Raw genomic sequence first — 24,077 nt, 5'->3', positions numbered from 1 at the left:
ATGAAAAGCATAACAAGAGGAAAAAGAAAAGAAAAGCCACACAGTGCTTGAGAGAGATTTCAATAGATCTGTCAAAAAGACTGCATCAATCTAAGATTGTAACTATCCTGGTCAAAAGTTATGTACAAACTGCCGGAGCTTGTGTAAACAAAACGCTTTACATGATCCAGAAACATTTATGGATAGTGATCAAAATGGTCATAGTGATTCTGACTTTACTGATGAGGATGTTGAGAAAGAACAATTGAATAAAACACTGAAAGAATTGGAACTCTTTCCTCTAAAGCTTCATCAGGTACCACAAAATTCCTGGGTCAATAAAGGGAAGAGGAAATTAGAACAGGTGAAAAATAAGCTTACTGAAAAAGAAGAAAAACTTGCAAACTCATTATCTGAAGTCCTCCTAGAACCAACAAAGGATATTACTATTGATTTAGAGGGCTGTGATAATAACTTCCAGTTGAAGGAAAAAGGTAAAATTTTGGTGTATTGGTTGGTTTAATCATAGAAAAACTGAATACATCAAATCGAAGAGAGAAAATTGAATTATTGACAATGGTACTCCTTTTGTGGTCTGCTGAAAAGGTTATGAAGACATTCCCGAATATCACTAACCATATGGTACCTAATTCATGACAATTTTTGAAGGAAAAGGGTATTTTGGCAGTTCCAAATGAAAAGAAAGGAAAGCAGCTTGCAGTAACAACAATGACACAAATGAAAAATTTCTATTGCAACGATGAGTATAGTAGGATTAGGCAAGGCAAAAACGATAAAGTCAGTATCTCAAAGAATGTATATCAGCAAAAAAGATTTATTCTTTGTCACTTGAAGGAACTTTATCCTGAATTCTGTACTAAGCATCCTAATATATCTATTGGTTTTTCCAAATTTTATAGTCTCCGTCCAAAATGGTGCATCTTGGTTGGCCTCTGGGCCGCATTCTGTTTTTGTGTGTACGTCCCATTAAAACACGAACTTTTTAGTTAATGCTGCAAAGATAGAGCAGAGTGTTTGTGATCTTACAGAAATGATAGTTTGCAGTAGAGAGTCTCGCGAATGTATCGATGTCAAAATTGCCCAGGTGTCGATCGATTGCGAATTTTTTTTAAAACCTAACTAATTGGTGATCATGAAGAGGAGGAGGAGATCAACATAACTTTCAAACTTTGGACCTCAACTAATAGGACTGAATTAGTTACAAGAATAGAAACTGTAAAATACTTTATTGAAATTTTGATTGACCATCTAGATAAATTGACAGTACACTCTTGTGTTGTGCGGTCTCAAGCAGGTCACCACAGAAATTTGAAAGAAAACCTTAACATTAATAAGGTTATTGTTTTAGTGGATTTTGCAGAGAACTACACATTCCTTGTAGAGGACGAAATTCAGGGAATGCATTGGAACAAGTCACAATGTACTTTACAACCGATTGTAGTTTACTACATGAAAGAAAGAGAACTCGAAAGGGGTTCAATGTGTATAATTTCTGATGACCGAGCCCATGATATAGAAATGGTCCACGAAGCGATGAGAGACTGTAAATTTTACAAAGTATTTTCTACTTAAAAACCATCAGTATGCCCATTACTATTCTGATGGATGTGCAGGTCAGTATAAGAACTGTAAACATTTTTTTAACCCTTGCCAACATTTTGATGACCTTGGTGTTAGATGTTCCTGGTCATTCTTTGCTACAAGTCAAGGTAAGCCACCTTGTGATAGAGTTGGTGGAACTATGAAAAGACTGGCAGCAAGAGGTAGTCTGTTGCGACCATTACAAGATAAAATACTTGCCCAATTAGTTTCATCAACTTCTGCAGAGAGGAGATAACAGATATCACGTCTGTTTATCTGGATAAGAGGGATGCGGATCATGTGCAAGAAAAAAATGAAGAAGAGGTATATGAATGCAAATACCATTCCAGGTACAAGGAGCTTCCCCTATTTTAACCTATCTCTGGCAGTAAAATTGGTGTCTTTCAGAAGAATCTGAGTACTGTATTCAGTTTGATTTCACTTGTCCCCCTAGAGTTGTTTCAGTCAAAATATCCCAATTTGCTGCTTGCACTTATAACAATAGATTGGTGTGGTTATGGATGAAGACTATGGAAATAAAGATGCAAAAAAAAGTTTTCCCCGTCGTTATTCTCCATCTCCCTTTTATCATTGGCCTCCTAGAGTTGATATTTGTTGGGTTCCCAATAACAATGTTATATGTACGGTAAGAGCACCAATATGAAATAGGACGATACTACCAAATCTCAAAAATGACAAACAAAATATTTTTAAATTATATCAAGCTTTATACACATGTAATAATAAATACTAGAAACTAGTCAAATTTTATTTTAAGTTGTCAACTTCTAATCAATATTATGAATTACTGAAGGTTTTCATTTGTAAATCTATTTAAATCATAAAATAGATTTAAGATATAAATACGTACGTAAAATTAACCAAATTTCCTTAGAAAAGTATCAAAACTTTGAAATCCCACTTTGAGGGCTATGATAAAAAATCCAAGCTGATTTTTAGCACAATGATACCCCTACATATGTAGAACACATTGGCAAAGTTTCATTATCGTAAGACTTGGGCAATTTTTTTATTCTTGATCAAGTACTTCCCAGTATATTTCAATTTTTCACTTTTTTTTTATTAAAATCAAAATTGAGGTCATCAGACATTTAAATATTATATTTTTAACTTCATTTTTGGAATTCTCACACTTTAAAATAGTAAAAATACCAAACTTCAAGAGGTAATCTCTTTTGGATAAAAAAAATATACAAGAAACAGTAGCGTCCCGTAAAAATACATGAAAGCGACGTTCAAAATTGTGGTACAAAAAGGGGCTTGGACAAATATCAATATTTCATGTACACCTTAGAATTATGTGCTGAAATTTGGCATACTTAGTCAACTTATGTATTTGAGCTTGTGCGCCAAAAATCATTAAATCTGAGAGGGTGGGGTGACGTATTTTGTTTTTTTGGGTTGATTTGACATGGAATGACCCGGATTTTCTATCGATCTGTGAGTAGTTCTTCTTGCCTCTACTCAGCTTCTGGGATGCATAGGCAATATGACTGTCCTCTCCATTCACCAGATGGTACAAAACGGCTATATTGCCAATAAGTGATGCGTCATTTATAGAGGAACAAGGGCGAAGCTGGATAATAGTAGACAAAGATAGGTTCATTAGTTAATATTTTTTTGATTTTACTAAAACTCACCTTAGCCTCATCCATCCACGTAAGTCCACACCTTCCCGTGTAAGTACATGTAGAGGAGTGGCGATCAATGAGAGATCATTAATGAATTGGCTGTACAACTGAAGAAGTCTGAGGAATACTCGTATTTGACCACAGAGACTATAGGAGATACCCATTTAGCAGGCTTGATTTTTTATAGTTCTTTCTTGACCTTATCCTCGAAAGTAACAGGGGTAGGACAGTCACCTAGATAGTGAGGTAATACCTCGCCTTTTATGTTGATCGTTGCTTGTGTAGGAGTGACATTTTAGGCTCCATACTCCAGGAAAATATGATTGAATTTAGTGTTGAGTTCCTTGAGGTCAGGCTTTATAGGTTGGACTTGATTGCAGAATAGTGTAGGCTTATGTATGAGACAAGACTAAGGTCCAGACCGGCCTGTGAGCCGAGGATAGGCTGCTCGAAGTCTGTAATGAGGAAGGTAAGAGTTTTGAGGGTAGAACTCTTCAGACTAAGTTGAAGATAAACAGGGCCACAGATGGGAATTTTGATGGCACCAAAAACAGCAATATGACTCCATATGTAGGGTGGACTTTGTCTGGGACGAGTCGACTAGGGACAATATTGACGTTGGCTCCCATATCGAATAAGAAGGTGACCCATTTATCATCGAGCCTTGCTCTGACAAAAGCTCTCTTTGATCTGTTAGGGTGGGCGAGTTTACATAACTCCGCCACAACCATTTAATTCTGCCCACTCCTGCAGCAAGGAACGAAGTGGTTTGGGCCCCCACATTTGGAGCGGGTCTTTCTAATAGCTGGACAATGGGACTTAAGAGTAAGGTTCATCGAGTTGCAAAACTTACACTTAATAGTCTTTCTTTTCCCATTTCTCGAGAGTGATTCTTGCTACAGAATTGAGCAAATGTCCCAGTTGAACTACTTCATCAAGTTTGAAGAACCTCATCTAGAACACGAGCTGCCTAAGTTTAGTTGAAGTAGTGTTTTTAATAATTGACCAAACTATCGAATCGTCTTCGCACGGAGAATTCCATGAGGAGTAAGCTAATTCGCAAAAGCGTCCTTGAACATAGAGTTGATCGACAAAATCGTCTTTTCACTGAGGCGATACCTCTCAAAATGGACGGACTATATGTGAAAAGGCATCGTTTAGCGACCAAAGTACCAATTTATGCGAGTCTTTTCCCCCTACAGGGATGACTTCCAGGGTCTGAGGTGTTCCTTCAGGATCTGAACCAAGTAAGCTTTTCTCTTGCCAACGAGCTCTTCATTGCTTGTAGCTACATCCATAAGGAGGCACACTGTCTTGAGTTCGGCAAACGTAAGGTGCGGGAGTACCTTCTTCATATTCGTCGCCAGATTTGGTGTTTATAAGCCAATCATAGGATATACCTAAGGGGTTATAATCCTATACTTGTCCCCAGATGTGGTGTTTATAAATCAATAGGCAGATATACCCAAGAAGATTTAATATGAGGGGTTTGGATCCTATGCTTGTTGCCGAAAGAAAAAAATGTAGAGAACATTGTTAATTGAAAATGTCGAGGTACAACGTGTAGTTGGACAGAAAAGGTATTATATGCTTATTTAAAATCATGACGTGAATACACAACAGATTATTATATAACAAGAAAATATATTCCATACAGAACATGACATCTCCTACTCCCCTTCCACCTTACTTAGCATAAGTATAGTCTGGTACGACACATAATAAAAACGCATAATAAGCTTCTTTGAAACCTCAATAATTAATTTCAAAATTGGTTAGTAATTCAGAAACTAATGAAGAACTATAATATAAAAAAAAATGAATACAAGAAATATAGTTTATTTAGAAGTTTTATCGAAAATGTGACACACACAAGAGGGCTGAGTTCTCAAATAAATAGAATTATATCGAATATCTATTATTCATCTGTAAATGTAATTAATTTGTCATTTATGAATGACATATAATTACTCCTGCTAAATGAGCTTCTACAAAACTTAAGATTAATCTAATACAAGTAAATGGAGAGAAGTTATTTCATTGATTTCTCTCAGTAGTGGGAGCAATATATATATATTTTTTTGTTATTTATATTCAAAGAAGTGTTGACAACAGTTTTTACTTACCTTTATCGGAAATCATGAACCAAAATAAAATCATTTCATTTATGTCTATTCATTTCTTATTTCTAAGTGACGAGATTCTTGCAAATGGTGTTGAAAAGGTAAAGATTGTAAACACTTCAATTTTGGTCTTAAAAGTTAACTCAATTATTAGAAAAATGTAACTTACGAGTGCGTATACATAATATGTATTAATAAATGCTAACGAATATGAATCCCTAATAGATTCATTTTCGGTTTTTTTTTTCATTCTTGGATCTTTTGATTTATAACCTCCGCGTGAATTAATAAAACAATATTAAATGGTGTAAGATACATATGCCGACATATATATCTTAACACAAGCCATTTTGCTGTAGGAAGAAACCTAGAGTCAGGCTTCGATTTGAAAAACCTATACTGGTCGACACCATTATAATTTTTGTAATACCGAACAAATTATGTTTGGACCGGTCTTGTAGTAAAATAGATTTTAAAAATCAAGACATTGCTCTACAGTTTAAGACCACAGTATGGACTGAAAATAAGGTTTAAAGCCAAAAAGAAAATCAAATCTTTCTCAGATCGAGTTTCAACACTTGTAATAATTTGTTTAAGTCATTTTGCTTCGATAATATATCGTTCCAATACATAAGTAATTGAGGTATAACCTTCGTTATTGTGTATTTTTGATTGAATTATCGTTAGAGAAATGACTTTAAGGTCAATTTTAGTAGTTTGATGCGAATATACCGGACACAATCTCAGCCATCTATGAATATTTTGTTATAAATTAAGCAATTTTTTAAATATTTTTAATCGATTTTCAAAATATACTTTATTTGTTTTCTTTTATGTTGTGATAACTCCAGAAATCAAAATTTAAAAAAAGTAATGCTTTTAAAAGGACTTAACATAAAAAATGAACTATCTAACCTAGAATTTACTTTTCTTATAATAATTAACATTCAAAACTAAAGTACCTCTCATCTTAAGTTATACCTACGTATGGGATTTGATATGGCATATTTTATAATTTTCAATTAAATAGATTGATCTTGATATTACCAACATTATGACATTTCAACCAAATATGGATCTGGAGGATGATAAAGCTATATTCAATGCCAATGCTGTATCTTTCCATCCAAGAACTACACATTTAGACCTTATGTTATTTTCTTTTTCTTTTTGCTTCGGCTATACAATTGATTTCTTAAAGACACAAAACTTATTCCAAGGTGGACCCTTTGGTTTTAAAATCATTGATCCCATTGAGGGCACTGGTTTCCTACAATTGAAAAATGGAAAAAGTTATCTATTTGAAGCGAATGAAACAATTCATCCTGCAATTTGGCATGGTGTTTGCATTAGTAAAGTGCCAATTAATGAAGGTAATACAATTTGTGACTTACTTTTAATGAACCTATGTGTTTAGTAGTGATGTACTGGTTGTCGTTTTTTCAAAACTCAAGGTTTCCACTTCTTTTGAATCTTGTAACCCAACCCCACCTAGTACTTTTTATCTAAGAGACTACTTACTGTTGTAAAATATTTTAATGAATTTTTAAGAATAAATCTCATTTGCACTTATATTATTTAATTCAGACCAACTTGAGCTTTGAACAGCATAAGTTACTAACTTTTGTTTTTTCAGTTCAATCCATGTTCCTGCATTCCTATTTTAAAAAAAATTCAAATTAAATGATATTTTCAAAAAAAAAAGTTCTTTTCACTTCAAATTCAAAGTTATTTTTTTCTTTCTTCCACAAAATATGTGCTTAGAAACGTGGAAAAGAGTGAATTTGAATAAGTTTATTGAACATTATGTGAGAATTGAGAGTCCAGGTAGGGAGAAATATTTTCCTAGCAAGAAATATGTTTTTGAATTTTTAAATAAAATAACTTGTTACAAAATAAACAATTTGAATTTTTTTGCGACTGCTGGTTGATAAGTGTGAAAACATAACCTAAGCGGAGGGCTAAAAGTGAAACCACTCATCATTAGTGTGTAGGTGTATAGATTATGAAAAAATGTAATTCTTAAAATTAACATGATTTTATATTTATAAATTGTCAAAATATTTTTTGTCGTTGTACTTATTTTAGGACAAGGGAGTAACATCAGATTATTTCATGATAAGAAAAAAAGTTTTAGACCTTGAGTTTCCGGACGAACCCTACAATACAATATTGGCCGAGTTTTATCAAATCGTATTTGGAATTGGCTCTATGTTACTTCGGTCCACAGTTGTAGAAGATTGTGTCTTTGGTGGCACAATCTCTTATATATGTTTAACACCTAGAGCTCTTTTAACAGAAGAAATATTGAAATTTACATCGACATGTCAACCCATTATTCAATGTAATTTAATGAATATGGACAAGATAAACTTTATTTATTATTCAAAGAATTCATCTGTTAGGGTGGTAAGAATAATTTATATTCCTTTAATGTATGTATGTAATAGATACATGTATCGTATAGTATTTCATTATGCTTGAAATGAAAACATACACATTGAAATGACAACTACTATATATTTACTTTAAATGGTGATGAATAACTTCGTGGTGATATGTTTTAGCTTTTAAGTTCAAAATAAACTTATTAATTAGTATAAACTTTTGTGAAAATGATCAAATCGAAATATGAATTAATTTCGAACCAAAAAGTTATTTTGAAATAGCTTCGTTAGAGGTAGTACGGACAGTTTCTTCAGAGATATTGGCCCAATCCCGGATGAAGGCACACTTCAGAGTGTCTTTGGCCAGAAGGATGGATCACAAAGAAAATTCTAAGTGATTCAGGTCACAGCTGTTTGGAGGTCACATACTATTTCCCCAAAAAGCCCTTAAAATTTGCTTTTCACCAATCCTGAACACTTTTTGCAGTGTGAGAGGGTGCCCCATTTTGACTGAAAATATAAGGGGTATTTACCATAGGTATGTGTCCTGAAGCCAGGGAAGATGTTGTCGATCAACATGCCTTTGTAGATGTGTTGGTTTATCTTCAACCCTTCTCAATCAGATTATGGGAATATTCTTCTTGTTTGACATAATAGGGGCCCAGACCATGACACTGAGCGGCTTCGGCACCAGATGATAAGGTGCACCTATGCGATGCTATCAATCATCTTGCCTAAAACAATATCATTTTGGGTGTTGTAGATGACTTCAATGGTGAAAAACTTTGTCTATGCTTCCTCTGCCCTAGTTCCTTTTCGTCTCTGCCATGTGACCCGGGAAAAGGGTGGCTATTTTAAAGAAAAGTTTTTTTAAATTAATTTATATTACAATTTGATTATTTTCAAAAAAGTTTTTGCTAAGTAATTTATAAACTAAAATATATTTTCCCGAACTTATACATCACCCTGTACCTGCAGGTAAAAAATTATTTTCTTCATATCTTTTTTATAGATGAAGCAATACAGCGTTAAAGTTTGCTCGCAATATAGGATCGCAAAAATACACATAAATAAATATGAGAATCAAGATCGAGCAAACAAAGTTTGTAAGCTCATTAAAGGATTTATTACCAGACCCCCTCTTGGATCGAGTAAGAACTTATTTTGGACAAGTTTACGTAAGCACAATTTATCCATGCTTGAAGGGGATATAGATATAAATACAATAACGTGGGAATTAGGACAGCCCAATGGTAGAATGGACCAAGCATGTATTGTTTACGTATCATCAAAAAATATATACCATGACATGGAATGCAATCAAAAGATGGAATTTTATTGCGAGGTCGTCAAGTTTGGCTACTTTGTTCTTCGTGGAGTGTGTGATGATAACTTGGAGATTGAGTCATATTACTATTTAAATGGGGATAAAAAATTAGAAAATATGATTTTTAATGGGTTCAAAAACAATATAATTGATTATAAAAATAATACTTGGAGAATTACCTCAATTTCCAATCCAAATAAGATTTTAGCCTTTTATAATGGAACTAAATATTTTCCAGTTGGTTTGAATAATTGGTACGTTACAGGAAATTGTAGAGGAGAATTTAAGACCGAGTCAAAAACTTCACTCAAATTATCAAAGGTTTGTATACATATTATATATAATGTATTATTAAGTAAAGTTTGCAAAAGATATCAATTACCAATTTATATAGGTCATACCAAAAAAAAAAAAAAAAAAAAAAAAAGTGAAACCAAACTAGTCTCGGAATAAAAACATTTCATTCTAAGATGTTAACAAATATATTTCATATTTAATAAATTTATTTTCTTTAAATTATTTTTTTTATAATTTTTTTTCTATTTTGACATTTTATAACAATTGGTTGGCAGTCATATTTTTAAATCTTTTGGAAATATTTAGCTCTCATATTCTTAAAATAAGCATTTGGATAAAACATAATCACGGACAAATTTTGAACAATTTGGAAATAGTTTTAGAGGTCGCCCACAGCCTTGAAGTTTAAAAAATTTACGGGTTTTTTTTATATATTTTTTTTTATGAGTAAAATATTTAATTTCACTGTATAAATTTGTCCATATTCTAGATAAATTTTTATATTGTTATAAAAATAACCCTAATACCTATGGATTCGCTTTAATTAAGGATTATATTTCTTTTTAAGTGTGATGAAAATAAGGAATTCACTTGTAATGATGGAGATTGCATTAGTATAGGTCGTATTTGTGATAATTTCCAAGATTGTAAAGATGAGAGCGACGAAAAATATTGTTCTAATATCGAAATGATTAATTATAAAAAGGAATTTGCTCCATCTCAACAAGACAACTATGAAAAATTACCTATTCAGATTAATTTTTCTCTTCACTCCATCAGAACAATGCAGGAGCTTGAAAATATATTTACGATTTTGTTTCGTGTTCAGTTGGAATGGGAAGATCCTCGCCTCAATTTTATGCGGCTAAAATCAAACAAACCAAGCATACTTACTGAAAAAGAAAAAACTGAAATTTGGATACCCATGGTAATATTTTTGAATGTGGCAGGGAATATTTCATCTATTCTTGTGGACCGATTTGCTCGGGTCACCATTCAAAAGAAATATTTATCCGTAGGAAAATTGAGTCCAAAGTCTAGAATATACGAGACCTTCAATTTTAATGGAAATGAGGCAAGAATACAATACAGTCGGCACTTTGAGTTCCCACTTCATTGTAACTTTATGTTTGAATTTTACCCATTTGATACACAAATTTGTAAAATCGAGGTAGCTCTGTTCTCACGAGTACAAAAGAAGGCAATGTTGACTCTGATGAATGGGGAAAACAGTGTTATAAATGATTTGGACAGTACTAATCATCTACAGTTTTATATAGCAGAGATGTTTACGAAAGTTGAGACAGTTTCAAGGAATAAGAAAGTTGTTGTATATATTGTGTTTAAGCGATTACTTACAAATATTTTAGTCACAACCTACCTTCCCACATTTTTCCTTCAAATTGTTTCTCTTATTACACTCTTCACCTCAGAGGAGAAATTTGAAACAACTGTCATGGTTACACTCACATCAACTCTGGTCATGTACACCCTTTACCAAAGCGTGTCTACTTCCTTACCCAAGACAGCCTACAACAAAATGATTGACTATTGGCTATTTTTCTCCTTGATCATGCCCTTTTTTGTGTTTGTTCTGGAAATTCTTATTGAACTAATGAATCAAAGTCTAAAGACCAATCCAACTTCATTTAAAAAATCCTTAAAAGCCTTCTTGATCAATAGAGGGAAATTAATCATAGTTGCAACAACAATTATATTCGATGCGTACTACTGGATTCATAATATTAGTAAATATCAACATTTTACTTATAAGTAAATTAAAAAAATGACATTACTATGTATGTGAACTATTGAAAGGATTGTAAACATTTGTTTCCGTACTGTTCATATAAATATATACTTTAAAAAAAATAAAATGGAGATTTTTGTACATGATTACATTCGTATAGCTACTTTTATGATAGGGTTAAATACACATTACATAAAAACAAACCTTTTTAAAACCTATTTAAGATTCTAAATCACATTAATGTATTTTTATATATATTTTAGAAGATAAAATCTGAAAGACAATGATGATAATGAGACATTAATTTACACATATATAAAATTTAATATAAAATCAAACATTTTTAAATGTTTAATAGATACAGATTTCAAATATTTGTGAACAAATATACATATAATTCTTAATGAAATTAACATTGTCAGCTACGTATAAAGTTCTATTGAGAAAAAACGCACCAATATAAAAGAGTTGTTACAGATCTTACAATACTCCTTCTCGAAACTGCTTTAAGGTATCACTAAATGAAATTATAATTGTAAAGATTCAAAAATTCGAATCAATCATCAATTATATTTTTATCATAATTTTAACTATATAAATTACATTTTTTAACTACTTTACTATTAATAAAAACTTGATTTAAATTAAACAACATTGGTGAGCCCTAAGTCTTCGAGTAGGAAATATGGTCTCTTGAGGATTTTTCTTATGCTACAAATACTCTCAAAAAACCACATAGAATACTTTTTTTTCATTTAAATTATTATTTTTTGGTTGAGCTTTAAAACTGGTTAGTTATACCCAAAGCATGAAGCTCTTATAGACGTAATTACTATATAAACTTTAGTTTGGAGTCATTTTATTTACATAAGAAGTGCAGGAAGCAAACATATTTTATTACATTATTTAAAAATATAGAGCCCTTAATCATTACTTTACTCCTTTTCCCGAACATGACTGACCTAGTGATACATAATCTGAGGCTAATCACTTCGGGGCCCAAAGAAGTTGCTAGCTCACATGTTTACAAGTATCTCCTTAAATTTAGCTTGATTTTACATTATAAGTATTTACCATCTGACTTTAAATGTAATCAGGATTACAGGAGTCGGTCCATAAAATGTCCCACTCGGACTCCAGTATTTTGAATGTCACCGACTCTGACTCCAACACACATTATTATTTTTAATAATATGCTTTATAGCCAATATTAGTACAATTGAGTCATTTGAGTCTATAAACTTTAAATATAGTTTTAATTTATAGCTATATTATGTATTAGTTATATGAAAAAAATAATTGTCTTTTGTATAAAGAAATATTTGGAATATAAGATATTTAACAAGATGAACAAGAAATGAAATGGATCTAAATCTATCCATTGCTAATACATTTATAAGTTTCAAAAAATAATTAATTTACTCGTAACCGAGGAACGACAATATACACAATATAACTCCAAAAGGTTTCACTTTTCTCTGATGACATTGACTATTCACAAATCTAATTAATTAACTAGCACAGCTAGTGGCTATGCTTTACCCAACATAAAAATTTAGAGTTTAGAGGTGTTTGGGGATTGTGATCGTATGGCCTATATAGCACGTTTTAAATTTGTAAAGTAAACGTTTAAACGGAGTTGTTAATTTAGTTAACATAATAAGTTTAATAAATTAATATCTTTAATTTATAAGCATTTAGACAATAACCTTACGAACACTCAATATCAGGTTTTTTTTTAATTTAAATAATTTTTGTAGCCGGAATCAGAGTCAGTATAAATTATGCAAATTCTGACTTCGATTTCACCAAGAAGGTACCGCCTCCGACTCTGCAGCCCTGAATGCAATACAGATTTTAATGAAATATTTAGCAAGATAAATAAGAAATGAATAGAGCTGTAGAAAATTACTTAACCTTACCGAACCTATAATATATATATTTCATACACGAACTATCAGTAATCTAGTGATATGCAAAAATTTGAAGTGAGACATTCCATAGAGAGTAATCAATGCACACAACAATTGATAATTAATGAATTGAACACACAATATAAAATCTATAATTTTTTAATATATATTTCAGAAAACCTCCGAGTTAATAATAATTATACCCATAATATAGAAAAAAAATGTGATAATAATTTGAGACAACAAGACATTGATGTCATTTATTTTTCCCCTTGTCATGTTTTATGAGTTCAAAAATGCACAGAACGTTCATTTTTTCGAATCGACCCGACTTAATATGGAAAATATCCTCAATTATCTATATTTTCCTTATAAATTGAATTGACTTTCAACAGTTTCCTTTATATCATTTCTTACTTTATTTAAGACGGAATTTCAGGAATGTATTATAATTTTGTTCCACTTTCTTAGTAAATTCTTAATATATCTAATACTTGTGGTATCCAAATCTTTTGGAATGATATCTCATTATCCAACATACATTCAAGCTTTGCAAAAAACTTCTTGCAAAATCAGTGTTTCAAAAAATTGAAATTAAATGATAATTTATATCCCAACAGCGAATACAAGGAACTCTCCCGAATGTTACTTTATTTCTACATTATGATTTTTTTTTTTCTAGATTGATTTCTTTTTGCAATTTTTCTGCTATTGAAAATATAGAAATCTTGACTGTACTTGAACTCCAAAATATAAAGGACTTTATTTCTTTCTGTACTGCTTCAGCAAAGTTTTGAAAATGACACTCTAATGTACAATATACCTTTTGATTGAAATATAACATTGAAATAAAGAAAAGAAAATACAAAAAAATCAAGGGTACTTTTGTAAGGGAATCAAGACTTACAATGCATGAACAACCCCCTCAATTATGGATGTTTTATAATGGTATTCAAAGAATCTGTGGCTTATAGGTAGCCAATTTTAGTTTGTCTTTCTCCGTATCCCTTCGTTATCACATTTTTTATTTATAATTGTAAAATCTTGAGCCTTATGACACTTCACTGACTTAAGTCCAGTAGCGGATCCAGAATTGTTTTTTTTTTAAGTGCGGCAAAGGAGAGGCAGGATTTCAAGACCGGTTATTAAATACCGTCATTTCAAACAATGCTTTACATTTTTCTAAAAATTTTAAAATACAAAGCCGTTCAAGGACAATCATCTGTAATAACTTGCCTATTGGTCGTGTATAAAATATGTACTTTAGGTAAGAGTTCAATTTTCTAAATTCCCATTCATTTTTATTGCTAAATGTTTAATTAAAATATAGATTTCATTTAAGGGAAGATCAAAGTGTCTGCAGTGTGGGGTGAGAGGATATAGTTACTGTAGCCCCCCACTGAGATCTGTATATCTTTATATAAAATTATCGTCAAGACTAAAAAAAATATTGTTAAGCTTATACAACAAAAAATCTTTATATTTTCAAAAAAATTCCTTGCCATTTGGGCATTTAAAAAAAAACCTATTTGTTTACCCCCCCAAGAAAAAAAAAAATCCAGTGTAAAATCAACTAAATTCAGAAACATGATTGTAAACATGTAAAAGAAAGAAGTCTCACACATCTTATCAATTATACAATAAGATCTCTTGATTTGAACCAAATGGAGCTATTGTGGGAACATTTAGACAGAAAAGTTCGGGAAAAGTGCCCCACAAATAATTGAAACATTTTGAAGAATGCTTAGAAGGATATCACACCTGCCTATCTTGAAAAACTAGCAGCAATAATGCCAAAAGTATGTAAAGCTGTTATAGCGGCAAAGGGAGTATTTTTTTATGAAGCTAAAAATTAAACCAAAGTACTTTGATTTTGTTTTTTTACAAATAATTGGTTATACCCATATTGAACCTCAATTAGTTTTCATTTAAATAGCCTAATTATTATGTCACCTGATGATAAAACCATAGGTGGTTAGAAAAAAAAGTAAAATTCCTGCTTTTTTTTTCTAAACTTTTTCTAGCCATTGTTTATAGGCAAAGTTATTACAGTGGCTAATTTTCTGGTTGACAAATAGGATACAGTGTGTTGTGATCAAGTCTCTGAGCCTTGTGACGTTGCTTCATCTGCTCCGTAAGGCAATGTACATGCACTTTTTTTGACGTTTATATTAAAGATTTAGTGGATTTTTTTTTGGAAATATATATTTTTATACATAGATGATAAGAAAAACTTCTACTTTAATTTAAATTCTGTTGTTGATATTTATACTAAACTTCTTAACTGCAGTGTTACTTGGAATATATCTATAAATGTTAATAAATATGTCCTACTTCCTTTCACGGAATTATAGTTCATCCACTCAATTGTTAACCATAAAAGGACCTTTGGAACATATACGTTCCATTACAAACAAATGTGGATGTATACAGAAATACCTTGTTGAAAAAAAGTTTCACAACTGAAGTATCAGCGTACTATTCCATATATTATCACTCACTCACTCATTTTATTAATAAAAAGGCATATGTTGCGTCTTGCATCATTGTTTACAATGTAAGGAATGACAGTAGAGCTCAGGTGCATCTTATTCTACTAATTTGTATATTTATTCCCCTTTTAAGTAAGCTATGGACAAGAAAGAATTATAATAATAGGTATATAATAAAATGGATTATTTTTAGGCTGAGCTATTAATTGGTACGTATAAATGATATTTGGAGGAAATATATTAATAATACAAAAAATTGGTAAACACATGCTCCATTTCAATAATAAGTTAATTATTTTTTTTCTCCTAGTTATTTAATAAATGAAGCATATTAATGTTAAAAACAAATTAGAAATATTATGAAATTTGTTAGAAAATAATTTAGGTCTGAAGAGTAAAGGTGGTAGATACTTAAATTGACATCTCTCATGATTTGAGACTTATGTAGCATATACATTACATTATAAGGAAAGTCCATCAAAAATTGGGAATAATTGAAAGAAGTTTCAAAACACATAACCCTTCGTTTATGGTGAAAACTTATTAATTTTCTTTTCTTTTAATCTTAATGAATGGATCTAAAAACTGGAACTAACCATAGTTTTTAATCATAAATTGGCTAATCTTTCATCTGTGAAGTCAGCGATTTTGAGTAAATTTGAGGAAGGGAAAAGGTGGGAAATTTCAACATAGACCATTCAGGCGTGAAGCAATGTGAGCAACCTTTTTCTTCTGGCCTCCCTCTTCCAAATTGTTTGTATTGTAAGAAACTTTTTTACAAAAGTTGCTGTAGAACATTGGGAATAAAACAAATGATCGGAACATTTTACTTTCGCTTACTAATTATCGGTATTATTCATTAATATAACATTTATTTTCAGTTGTTACCTGATTCAAGGAGAGTGCTCCCTGCCTTAATATATGTTTTTATTTATCAAAGTTGTCTTGAATATTTATTTATTTATTTTTCTTCTCCCTATCCTATTACAAAGTCAATGGAGTTCAAAAGTTAATTTGTGTTGTCGAAGATTAAGAAATAACTTGTGGGAAAGGATATCTTGTCTCAGACGAGACTACAGGTAAATCCAGACATTACTTACATTTTCATGGACTCAGAACCACAAAATTACAGAGTATGAGGAGTCATGCTTGACATGAACACTGAAAAGTTGTACTTGAATACAACTCTGAGTATTGAATCTTTACTCTGTTCTATAATTATGTTTAGTATTTAATTTTTGTAATGATTAATTACCAATTATTTTTTTAATATGAAGAGGATCTAGATAAAGATGTAAAATAATTAATGGGAGTTATGAATATAAATAGATACGAATATAATAAAAAATATGTATATCATAATGTTTGGTTTATTATATTGGTTGTACAATGTAGGTTTTATTTATCATAACCCCGACGACCTCATTCGTCAGTATACATTTAAGTTAATGTTTTTTCCACTTAGATAAGACTACAAGTTGAGCCAGAGATGACTTATTTTCCCATCAAACCGGAGCATGATAACTTGGACTCTGAACCAGAAAGACCCTGAGTATGAGGAACGAACTTTACCTGAACACTGAAAAGGTGGACTCAAATACAGTTCTGTATATTAGATCTAATGGATCTTTACTCTTTTCTTCAATTATATTTTTTATATTCTATATAGAATGAGTATTTAATCATTATTTGAAGAATATTAACAGGATATTTTGCAGGAATGGGCAACTGGTGGCCACTCACAGCCCTCGTCTTCCCTCAATGTAGCTAGCAAATAGATCAATAACAATAAATAATAATTAAAAATAATGGTCATGTTACCCTCCAATGTTAGTCCTGAAAAAAAAATTGTCCCTCTTTATCATGGTTGTCATCCCAGATCTATAATGAAGATGCAAAATAAGTAATGATAATTATTAATATTGGTATATATGTGTATAGTTTTATATCTTAATATTTGGTTTCTTATCTTGATTGTACTATGTTGGCTTTAATTATGATAACCTCTAAGAAAATGTGTAGCTGCCTCATTCATCATTACACATTTAAGTAGTGAGTACAAATCCCCCTATAACAGAGGTTTTATATACCATGAATGGATAAAGTTATCGTTGTTGATTTATTGATTACATCACTACTTTCATCCATGCCATTGAGACTAAATTGAAGTGCTCGGTGATTAATCAATCGTTTTCGATCATCATAATTAAGAAATAAAACTTTTACTTCAGATATATGAGAGGTTGATATGTTCAAAGTAAATAGAAAAGAGCGTTATAAGTATATTCAGATCATGAGCGAGACATGCAACATCATTGGAAAATGTTGGCTGAGATTATGGGGCGCTTTTATACAATAAGCTGCACCATCAATCATGAAAACCTTTAGTCTCTTGCCACAGAAATTGGAATCCAAAACGTTGTTAAGACTTTTTACTTCAATACCTGTAATAGTTCTATTGTCAACCTTCTGAGCATTTCCGAATTTATTAAATATGGGCTACCTATCAATACTACAGTCATACATCATATTTTTGTCTAATACAAGAAGATTATCATTACCTGCAGGCTGCATGCTCCTGTTAATCTTTGACAACAGTACTTTACTTTGTTACGACATTGAATTTTTGATGGGGTAGCAGGAAGGAATAGCTTAGTATAAAGTTTCATGAATTTTACAAGATCTGGATGACTATCAATATGGAGTTGGACAGTGCAGGAGACATGCATCTTGTTCCTATTCGGTATAAAATTAAATGAACCAGGACTTAATTCAATTATGTTCTTTGAATAAGGGTTCAAATTATTATTATAAATATAAATGTTATTATACTGCTGAAACACGAACGTTCTAAAAGGGTTGCTACCAAAATCACAAAGGGCACATGACAAACTTCTGCAAGCCTTTTATCTTTCATTATTAGCAAAAAATAAATTAAACTTAATATACATGTAGAGATTGACTGTTCTCCTCTGAAGGACTTTAGCATTTAATAATGATGATTGAAGATTTTACTAGAATAAAGCCAGTCAGTTTTGTGCATCTAAGGGAGTAAGAGTTGTTATAGCAAAAAACAAACTGGGGGCACCGACGTAATGGCTAAACGAGGCTGGGTTGTAGAAGTCCATCAAGTGACACCGCAAGTTAAAATTATCCTCTTTTGGCTGCAAACCCAATTGCTGATTTAGCCGACTTGAGGCTCCATTTGTATTATGTAAGGTCTCAGTCGCTTTCATCTTCAAAAAGAGTAAGTTGTGACATTGTTAATTATGTAATTCTCAGTTCCCTGATCCTCATCCAGAGGATGAATTTTGCCAACGACCCTGTCAACAAGTCAACCATGGGATATGTACTACGGGAACTCCTTGTCTTTACCCTGACGAGGAAGAAATTATTAAAAATGAAATATCGTCGTTACTTTCGGCAGGAATCATTCGGAGATCCAATTGTACGTCACTTATCCATCTCGTTGAGAAGAAGGATTGCTCTTGCTGTATGGTGGAGGATTATAGACAAATGAATATTCTGACACTCCTGGATAGTCATCCAATGCATCATATCCATTATTTCTTAAGGAGAATTGGATAAAGTAAGTTTTTCAGTAAATTAGATCTTGGACGGGCCTATTACCAAGTACCAATGTCCAATGATGATGCCAAGAAACGGCAGTATATACGTGCGTTGACTTTATGAATTTGTCAGGATACCCTTTGGGCTACGTAAAGCGTCAAATGTGTTTCAAAGGCTAATTGATTCTCCTTTCAGCCAAATGAGCTATGTTTTTGGCTATCTACGATATTATGATAGTTTCGACCACAGAGAAGGAATACCATAATAATTAAGCAAGTCCTTCAAGTATGGAAAGTATTGTTTCGAAAAGTGTGAATTTTGTAAATCAAGTATCGAATTCTTGGGGCATGTTATCAGTGAAAAGGGAATCCACCCAGTCGAATCAAAATTAAAGCAATTACGAATAGTCAACCGACCTGAAAAAGCCAAAGACCTTTATAAGCTCATTGGAATGGTGAATTACTACATAACGTTTATTCATAATTTGGGAATAATATTTGGACCTTTGTACAAGATACTACCTGAGACTAAGAGTTCATTTGTTGAGTGGGTTGAGGAAGAAAACATTGCTTTAGTGCGTGGCCGAAGATCATTATATCTCAATTCAAGAAAAAAATACTCTTTTAAATTATTAGTTTAAAAAACATATGTATTGTGCAATAGAAATTAAATGAACTTGATTAGGTGATTAAAAAGAAATTAGAAAAATATTTGAAAGGTGTATCATTGAAAAAAAAAGTGGTAGTGATATTTTTTATGCTTATTTCATAACAATCTTGATCTAAAATGAGAATTTTCAACAAAAACTATCTCACAATTGTTTTTATGTACGACTACATACTACGAAGGTTTTGGATAAATAAAATGAATTTAGGTTATAAAGTTTTTACGAAGAAAAAAGGTCAAAATAAGACCAAATTTATCCTAACATAACCTGTCTATCTACTTCAAGTAATAAATTCGGCATTGTTAATAATTTGGGACACATAATTTGTAAATATGGATATAATTTCAATTTGATGTCACGATCTTTACTTCCTATCGGAGAGGTTTGATTGTCACATATCTTAGGTTTCTTATGTGTTCTTCTAGATGAATTATCGGCATTGGAGTTACTTTTATAAGAAGAGGCTTCATCATATGTCTCAGTCCTTCATTCAGAGACTTTAATTTCATCAACGAAAGATGATGTTTGCTTTATCGTTATCAGATTGGTTTCCGTTGAAGTCTTCCTCACGTCTTAGTATTTGTAGAGCCGCCATCTTGAGACCCTGTGTATTTTCTATCAAGGGGAAGTTGTCTTGAAGCACTGTCTGCTTGTCTGGATTTAAGTTGTGAGGGGTTGGATATCTGCGTTTTTATTCAAATTTCTGCTTCAGAGGCCTTCATGACATATTTTAAAGTAACGACCCCGAACTTGAGCCACGAACTCCCTCCAAGAACATTCTTTAATCCTTTTGTGTCGATTAAAAACTGTCTGTAGACAGTTGATCATAAATAAAGGGAATTTCCATGCTATTAAACTTTTTAACTATGTCAATTGGGTCCTTATAACCAATGATTGCTTTACGTGGACCCATTTCTGCGCTGATATGGGAAATACTGTAAGATAGAATACCCATTTTGTGGATTGCAACCTCCACAACATCATAGCCTAGAAATGCATTCAAATCCAGAATAGGGTTATCGGGATTTTTCACCTCTAATTGGAAGAAGCGCCAGGTATTTCTAGGAGATGCAATTAAGATATCGCAGCACTTATGCCACTTGTTCACACTTCACACACCTATAAACTATCTCTCAGAAAAAGGAGCTAAATCCCTAATATATTGTACAGTGTAGGACCACAAGTAATCTCAAGGCGGGCGTGCACCTTAAAGTTCTGCCATATCGTGAACCAGGGTCGTCAAGCCTACCATCTGACCCCTCTTACCTTCCATTGTAGCTTGACTGTTTTGTGAAGTACATAAAGTGCATATCAAGGTAACTATATATATAGGTGAGGCAGCAAGGAAATTATACGTTTGTGATTTTTTCATAATCAAGAGAAGAAGAAAAATTTAATGACGTCACTGTTGAGGCACATAGGATACTGTCCTATATAATTGTACAGTAATAATTTTAAAATCCATACTTAATTTATTGTAAGGCAACACAAATTAAGTAAATAAATAAAATTAAAATTAATTTATAGTACAAAATGTTAAACTTAGGACAATGCCAAAAAGTATAAAAATCACATATATTATTAACTTATATTGATATTAATATCAATAAAAGTAAATCATTTCCAATACATATTTCGATTGCTATGATACTTGACGATATCCTTGCTTGATACTTTATAGAATAATAATATAAATTTCAGAACTAATTATTTAAAAAGTCTAACATAAACTTGCATATTAATAAAAATTAACTATCTGTATGTAAGCTTGTATCAATATGCTTTATGTATTTTCTCTAATTTGCCATTTTATTACATTATATAGGTGTGGTGAATAAAAGAATAGCCATAAGTAAAAATTATAACATACATATTTTTTTACATACATATACATGAATAATAAATATCAATTTTTAAATTGACCAATCTGTTTAAGTTTTCTCAGAGTAGTACTTGCGTTCTTCAGTTTGAACTTTTTATTAAGGTTATTTACTCTAATTCTTCTTCTTGTTTTCACAAAGGATATGATGACTTCTTTAGGCCAGTTAGGATATACTTCAATTAGATGGTTATGTCGCTCTTCAAATAAGTTTTGGGTGTTTGTCAATTGCATCTTGATCATGCTCAATTTTGACAAAAAAAAGTCCCTCATTATTGATTTAGCCGCTATTTTTCTATGATTGTCATCATTTAGCTCCTTTTCGACAGTTGGATTTCCTTAGACAAGTTTATAATTTTTTCCAATTAAAATTACTTTGAACCTTCTGAGGGCTTTCACGGGGGATGGATGAGTATTGTTTCCTATGATGGCACGAATCTGTGAGAATACATTCTCCAGAAATCTTCATTTAGATGAGTGATTAAAATGAATTTCATTCCATTATCCTTGATACTTTGACATAATGATTTTGTTGAACGAGTGAAGATGAAAATTCCCTTTTGAAATGGGAGCTGAAGTTTTTCCTCGTCACTTTCATGGACAAAACTAACCGTTCTATTTCGTTCAATGCATGCATCTGTTCTTCCATGATCTAATAAATAATTTGAGCAAATGAGGACAGTCAGAAGGGAAGGCATAAATTTAGCATTTTTTATCCACAGGATTTTCAATTGAAAAAATGATTAATGATTTGTTGCATAAATCAAAAACACTGGCTTTGATTAAAATGCAGGCTTGCTCAAGCCTTTTCAATGATGAAGAACAGCAATTTCATTTTCATATGTGTGTCGAATTTCACATATATTGTTTGCTTCCACGCATCACCATTGCACCCAGTATTTTTTTCTTAGGTACAAATATTTGATTAAGTTTAGAAGACATTTCAAGCGTCCTTCTAACTTCTATCTCATCGAAACAAAGATCCACCCTACACTATTGATATTCTTCTGAAATACTATTTTTTTCAAAGATAATTTTGATGCTATCTTTGAGGAAGCCAGGATCGCACTTAAAATCTTGTAAAAAAATGTCTTGAGTCTCGCGACTGGGCAGTGGAAGAAGTTTCCTGGAACGTAAATATTCAAAGGCTCCAGAACTAATACTTTGTAAGATGAGGGCAGTGGCTACATCCTCTTTTGAGTATTCTCAATTAAAATTCTTTAAGGGATCTGTAATTCTTCTTACTTGGATTTTGGAGTGGCTCTTTTCTAGTGCGGTCCTTATTAAATTCTGTTTAAACTTCTTTGAGTTTAGTATGTTGCACTTGGTTTTGTACCGACACAATTCCCTTTTCGTCAAAGAAAGTTTTTTTGCAATTTTTCGCATTTGCACTCACATAACAGAGGCCCATTTGCTTCCTCACGCTGGACTCCTTTTTTCGAAACTATAAATGTGAATCTGAGTGCTTTGTGTCTTGATAAAATGCTCAGTTGGCACTCAGTGATCCCACTACAAACTTCCATGAACCCTTCATCATCAGTGTCTGTTTCTGAGTCCTTACTGATTTCCTGGACCTTAATTGCTTGCAATAGTTGTTTCACAAGCTCTTTCCTTTCGCGAGTTTACTTAGAAATATCTCGGGAAGATTTGGATTCATCTACACCAGGAGGAGCAAAGGGAGTATGGAGTGAGGGGACTGCATCATTTTATAATTTCTTCCTGTCCTTTAAGTCAAGAAGCTCAGGGTGCCAATTCCACTCTAAATCATTAGATGGAAAAGGTCTATCACAAATCTTAGCATTCTTGATATTAATTGGATCTTTTCTCATGCAGACTGAGATCCAAAGACAACGGAGCATAAATTTTTTCTGAGGAAATGTAAAATACTGGGCATTCCGTGGATTAGAACAGGAGGGTATGGCACAAACACGCTTTGAACCTCTAGATGATGGCATTTCCGCTTAAAGGATCCATTAGTCATTTTCGCTTCAATTAAATTATCTGAACTGCCGCAACAGTGACGTCACTAAGTCAGCTGAGTCAGCTAACTCACGATCAGACAGCCTTAGAATATCCTTGTTCCCTCACTTTAATATAAATTCATCTTGGAGCAGATGCAGACTGCAGGTGTAGATTATAGATGGAAACATAATCCTTTACCTGCAAAAACTCGTAATTACCACCTAATAGTCAGCTAAGGTTGGCAACGAATCAATGTTTATAATTAGGAGCCACCACTAAATCGAACCTTACTCTTTACCAATGTAATATAGAGACCAAATCCTATTGTTAACTTTTTTTTAAAGATTAACATTAACTACACAATGATATAACTAAAGATCCCCCCTCGGAAGGGACTGACTGATGTTCTCCCAAAGTGAACTATTGAAACAACATCTAAAAAAGTATTTTACTCATACTGTTGTTGCTATCCTTGAC

At 32.1% G+C, this 24,077-nt stretch overlaps 1 protein-coding gene and 1 long non-coding RNA gene across 3 annotated transcripts; both read left to right on the top strand.

The window, feature by feature from the left end:
* The first annotated feature begins 6,255 nt into the window (after nt 1–6,255).
* On the top strand, nt 6,256–11,246 carry LOC121116739 (uncharacterized). Of its 2 annotated transcripts, XM_040711030.2 has the most exons (4): nt 6,256–6,729; nt 7,445–7,765; nt 8,756–9,391; nt 9,936–11,246. In XM_040711030.2, exons 1-4 carry the CDS (start codon nt 6,640–6,642, stop codon nt 11,142–11,144), a joined length of 2,256 nt encoding a protein of 751 aa, XP_040566964.1. In that variant the 5' UTR covers nt 6,256–6,639; the 3' UTR covers nt 11,145–11,246. The 2 variants fall into 2 exon arrangements, with proteins under 2 accessions (XP_040566964.1, XP_071743870.1); XM_071887769.1 differs by lacking the exons at nt 6,256–6,729; nt 7,445–7,765 and adding an exon at nt 7,881–8,146.
* A 5,170-nt stretch (nt 11,247–16,416) lies between these two features.
* LOC139905064 (uncharacterized) lies at nt 16,417–19,796 on the top strand. Its single transcript, XR_011779535.1, has 3 exons — nt 16,417–16,601; nt 16,988–17,124; nt 17,192–19,796. It is a non-coding gene; the product is annotated as an uncharacterized lncRNA (long non-coding RNA).
* Nucleotides 19,797–24,077: the final 4,281 nt, after the last annotated feature.

This window comes from Lepeophtheirus salmonis, chromosome 4 (genome assembly GCF_016086655.4).
Source record: "Lepeophtheirus salmonis chromosome 4, UVic_Lsal_1.4, whole genome shotgun sequence".
NCBI classification, from domain to species: Eukaryota; Metazoa; Arthropoda; class Copepoda; order Siphonostomatoida; family Caligidae; genus Lepeophtheirus; species Lepeophtheirus salmonis.
Note: the sequence above shows the minus strand (reverse complement) of the source record. Positions and strands in the feature narration are given on the sequence as shown.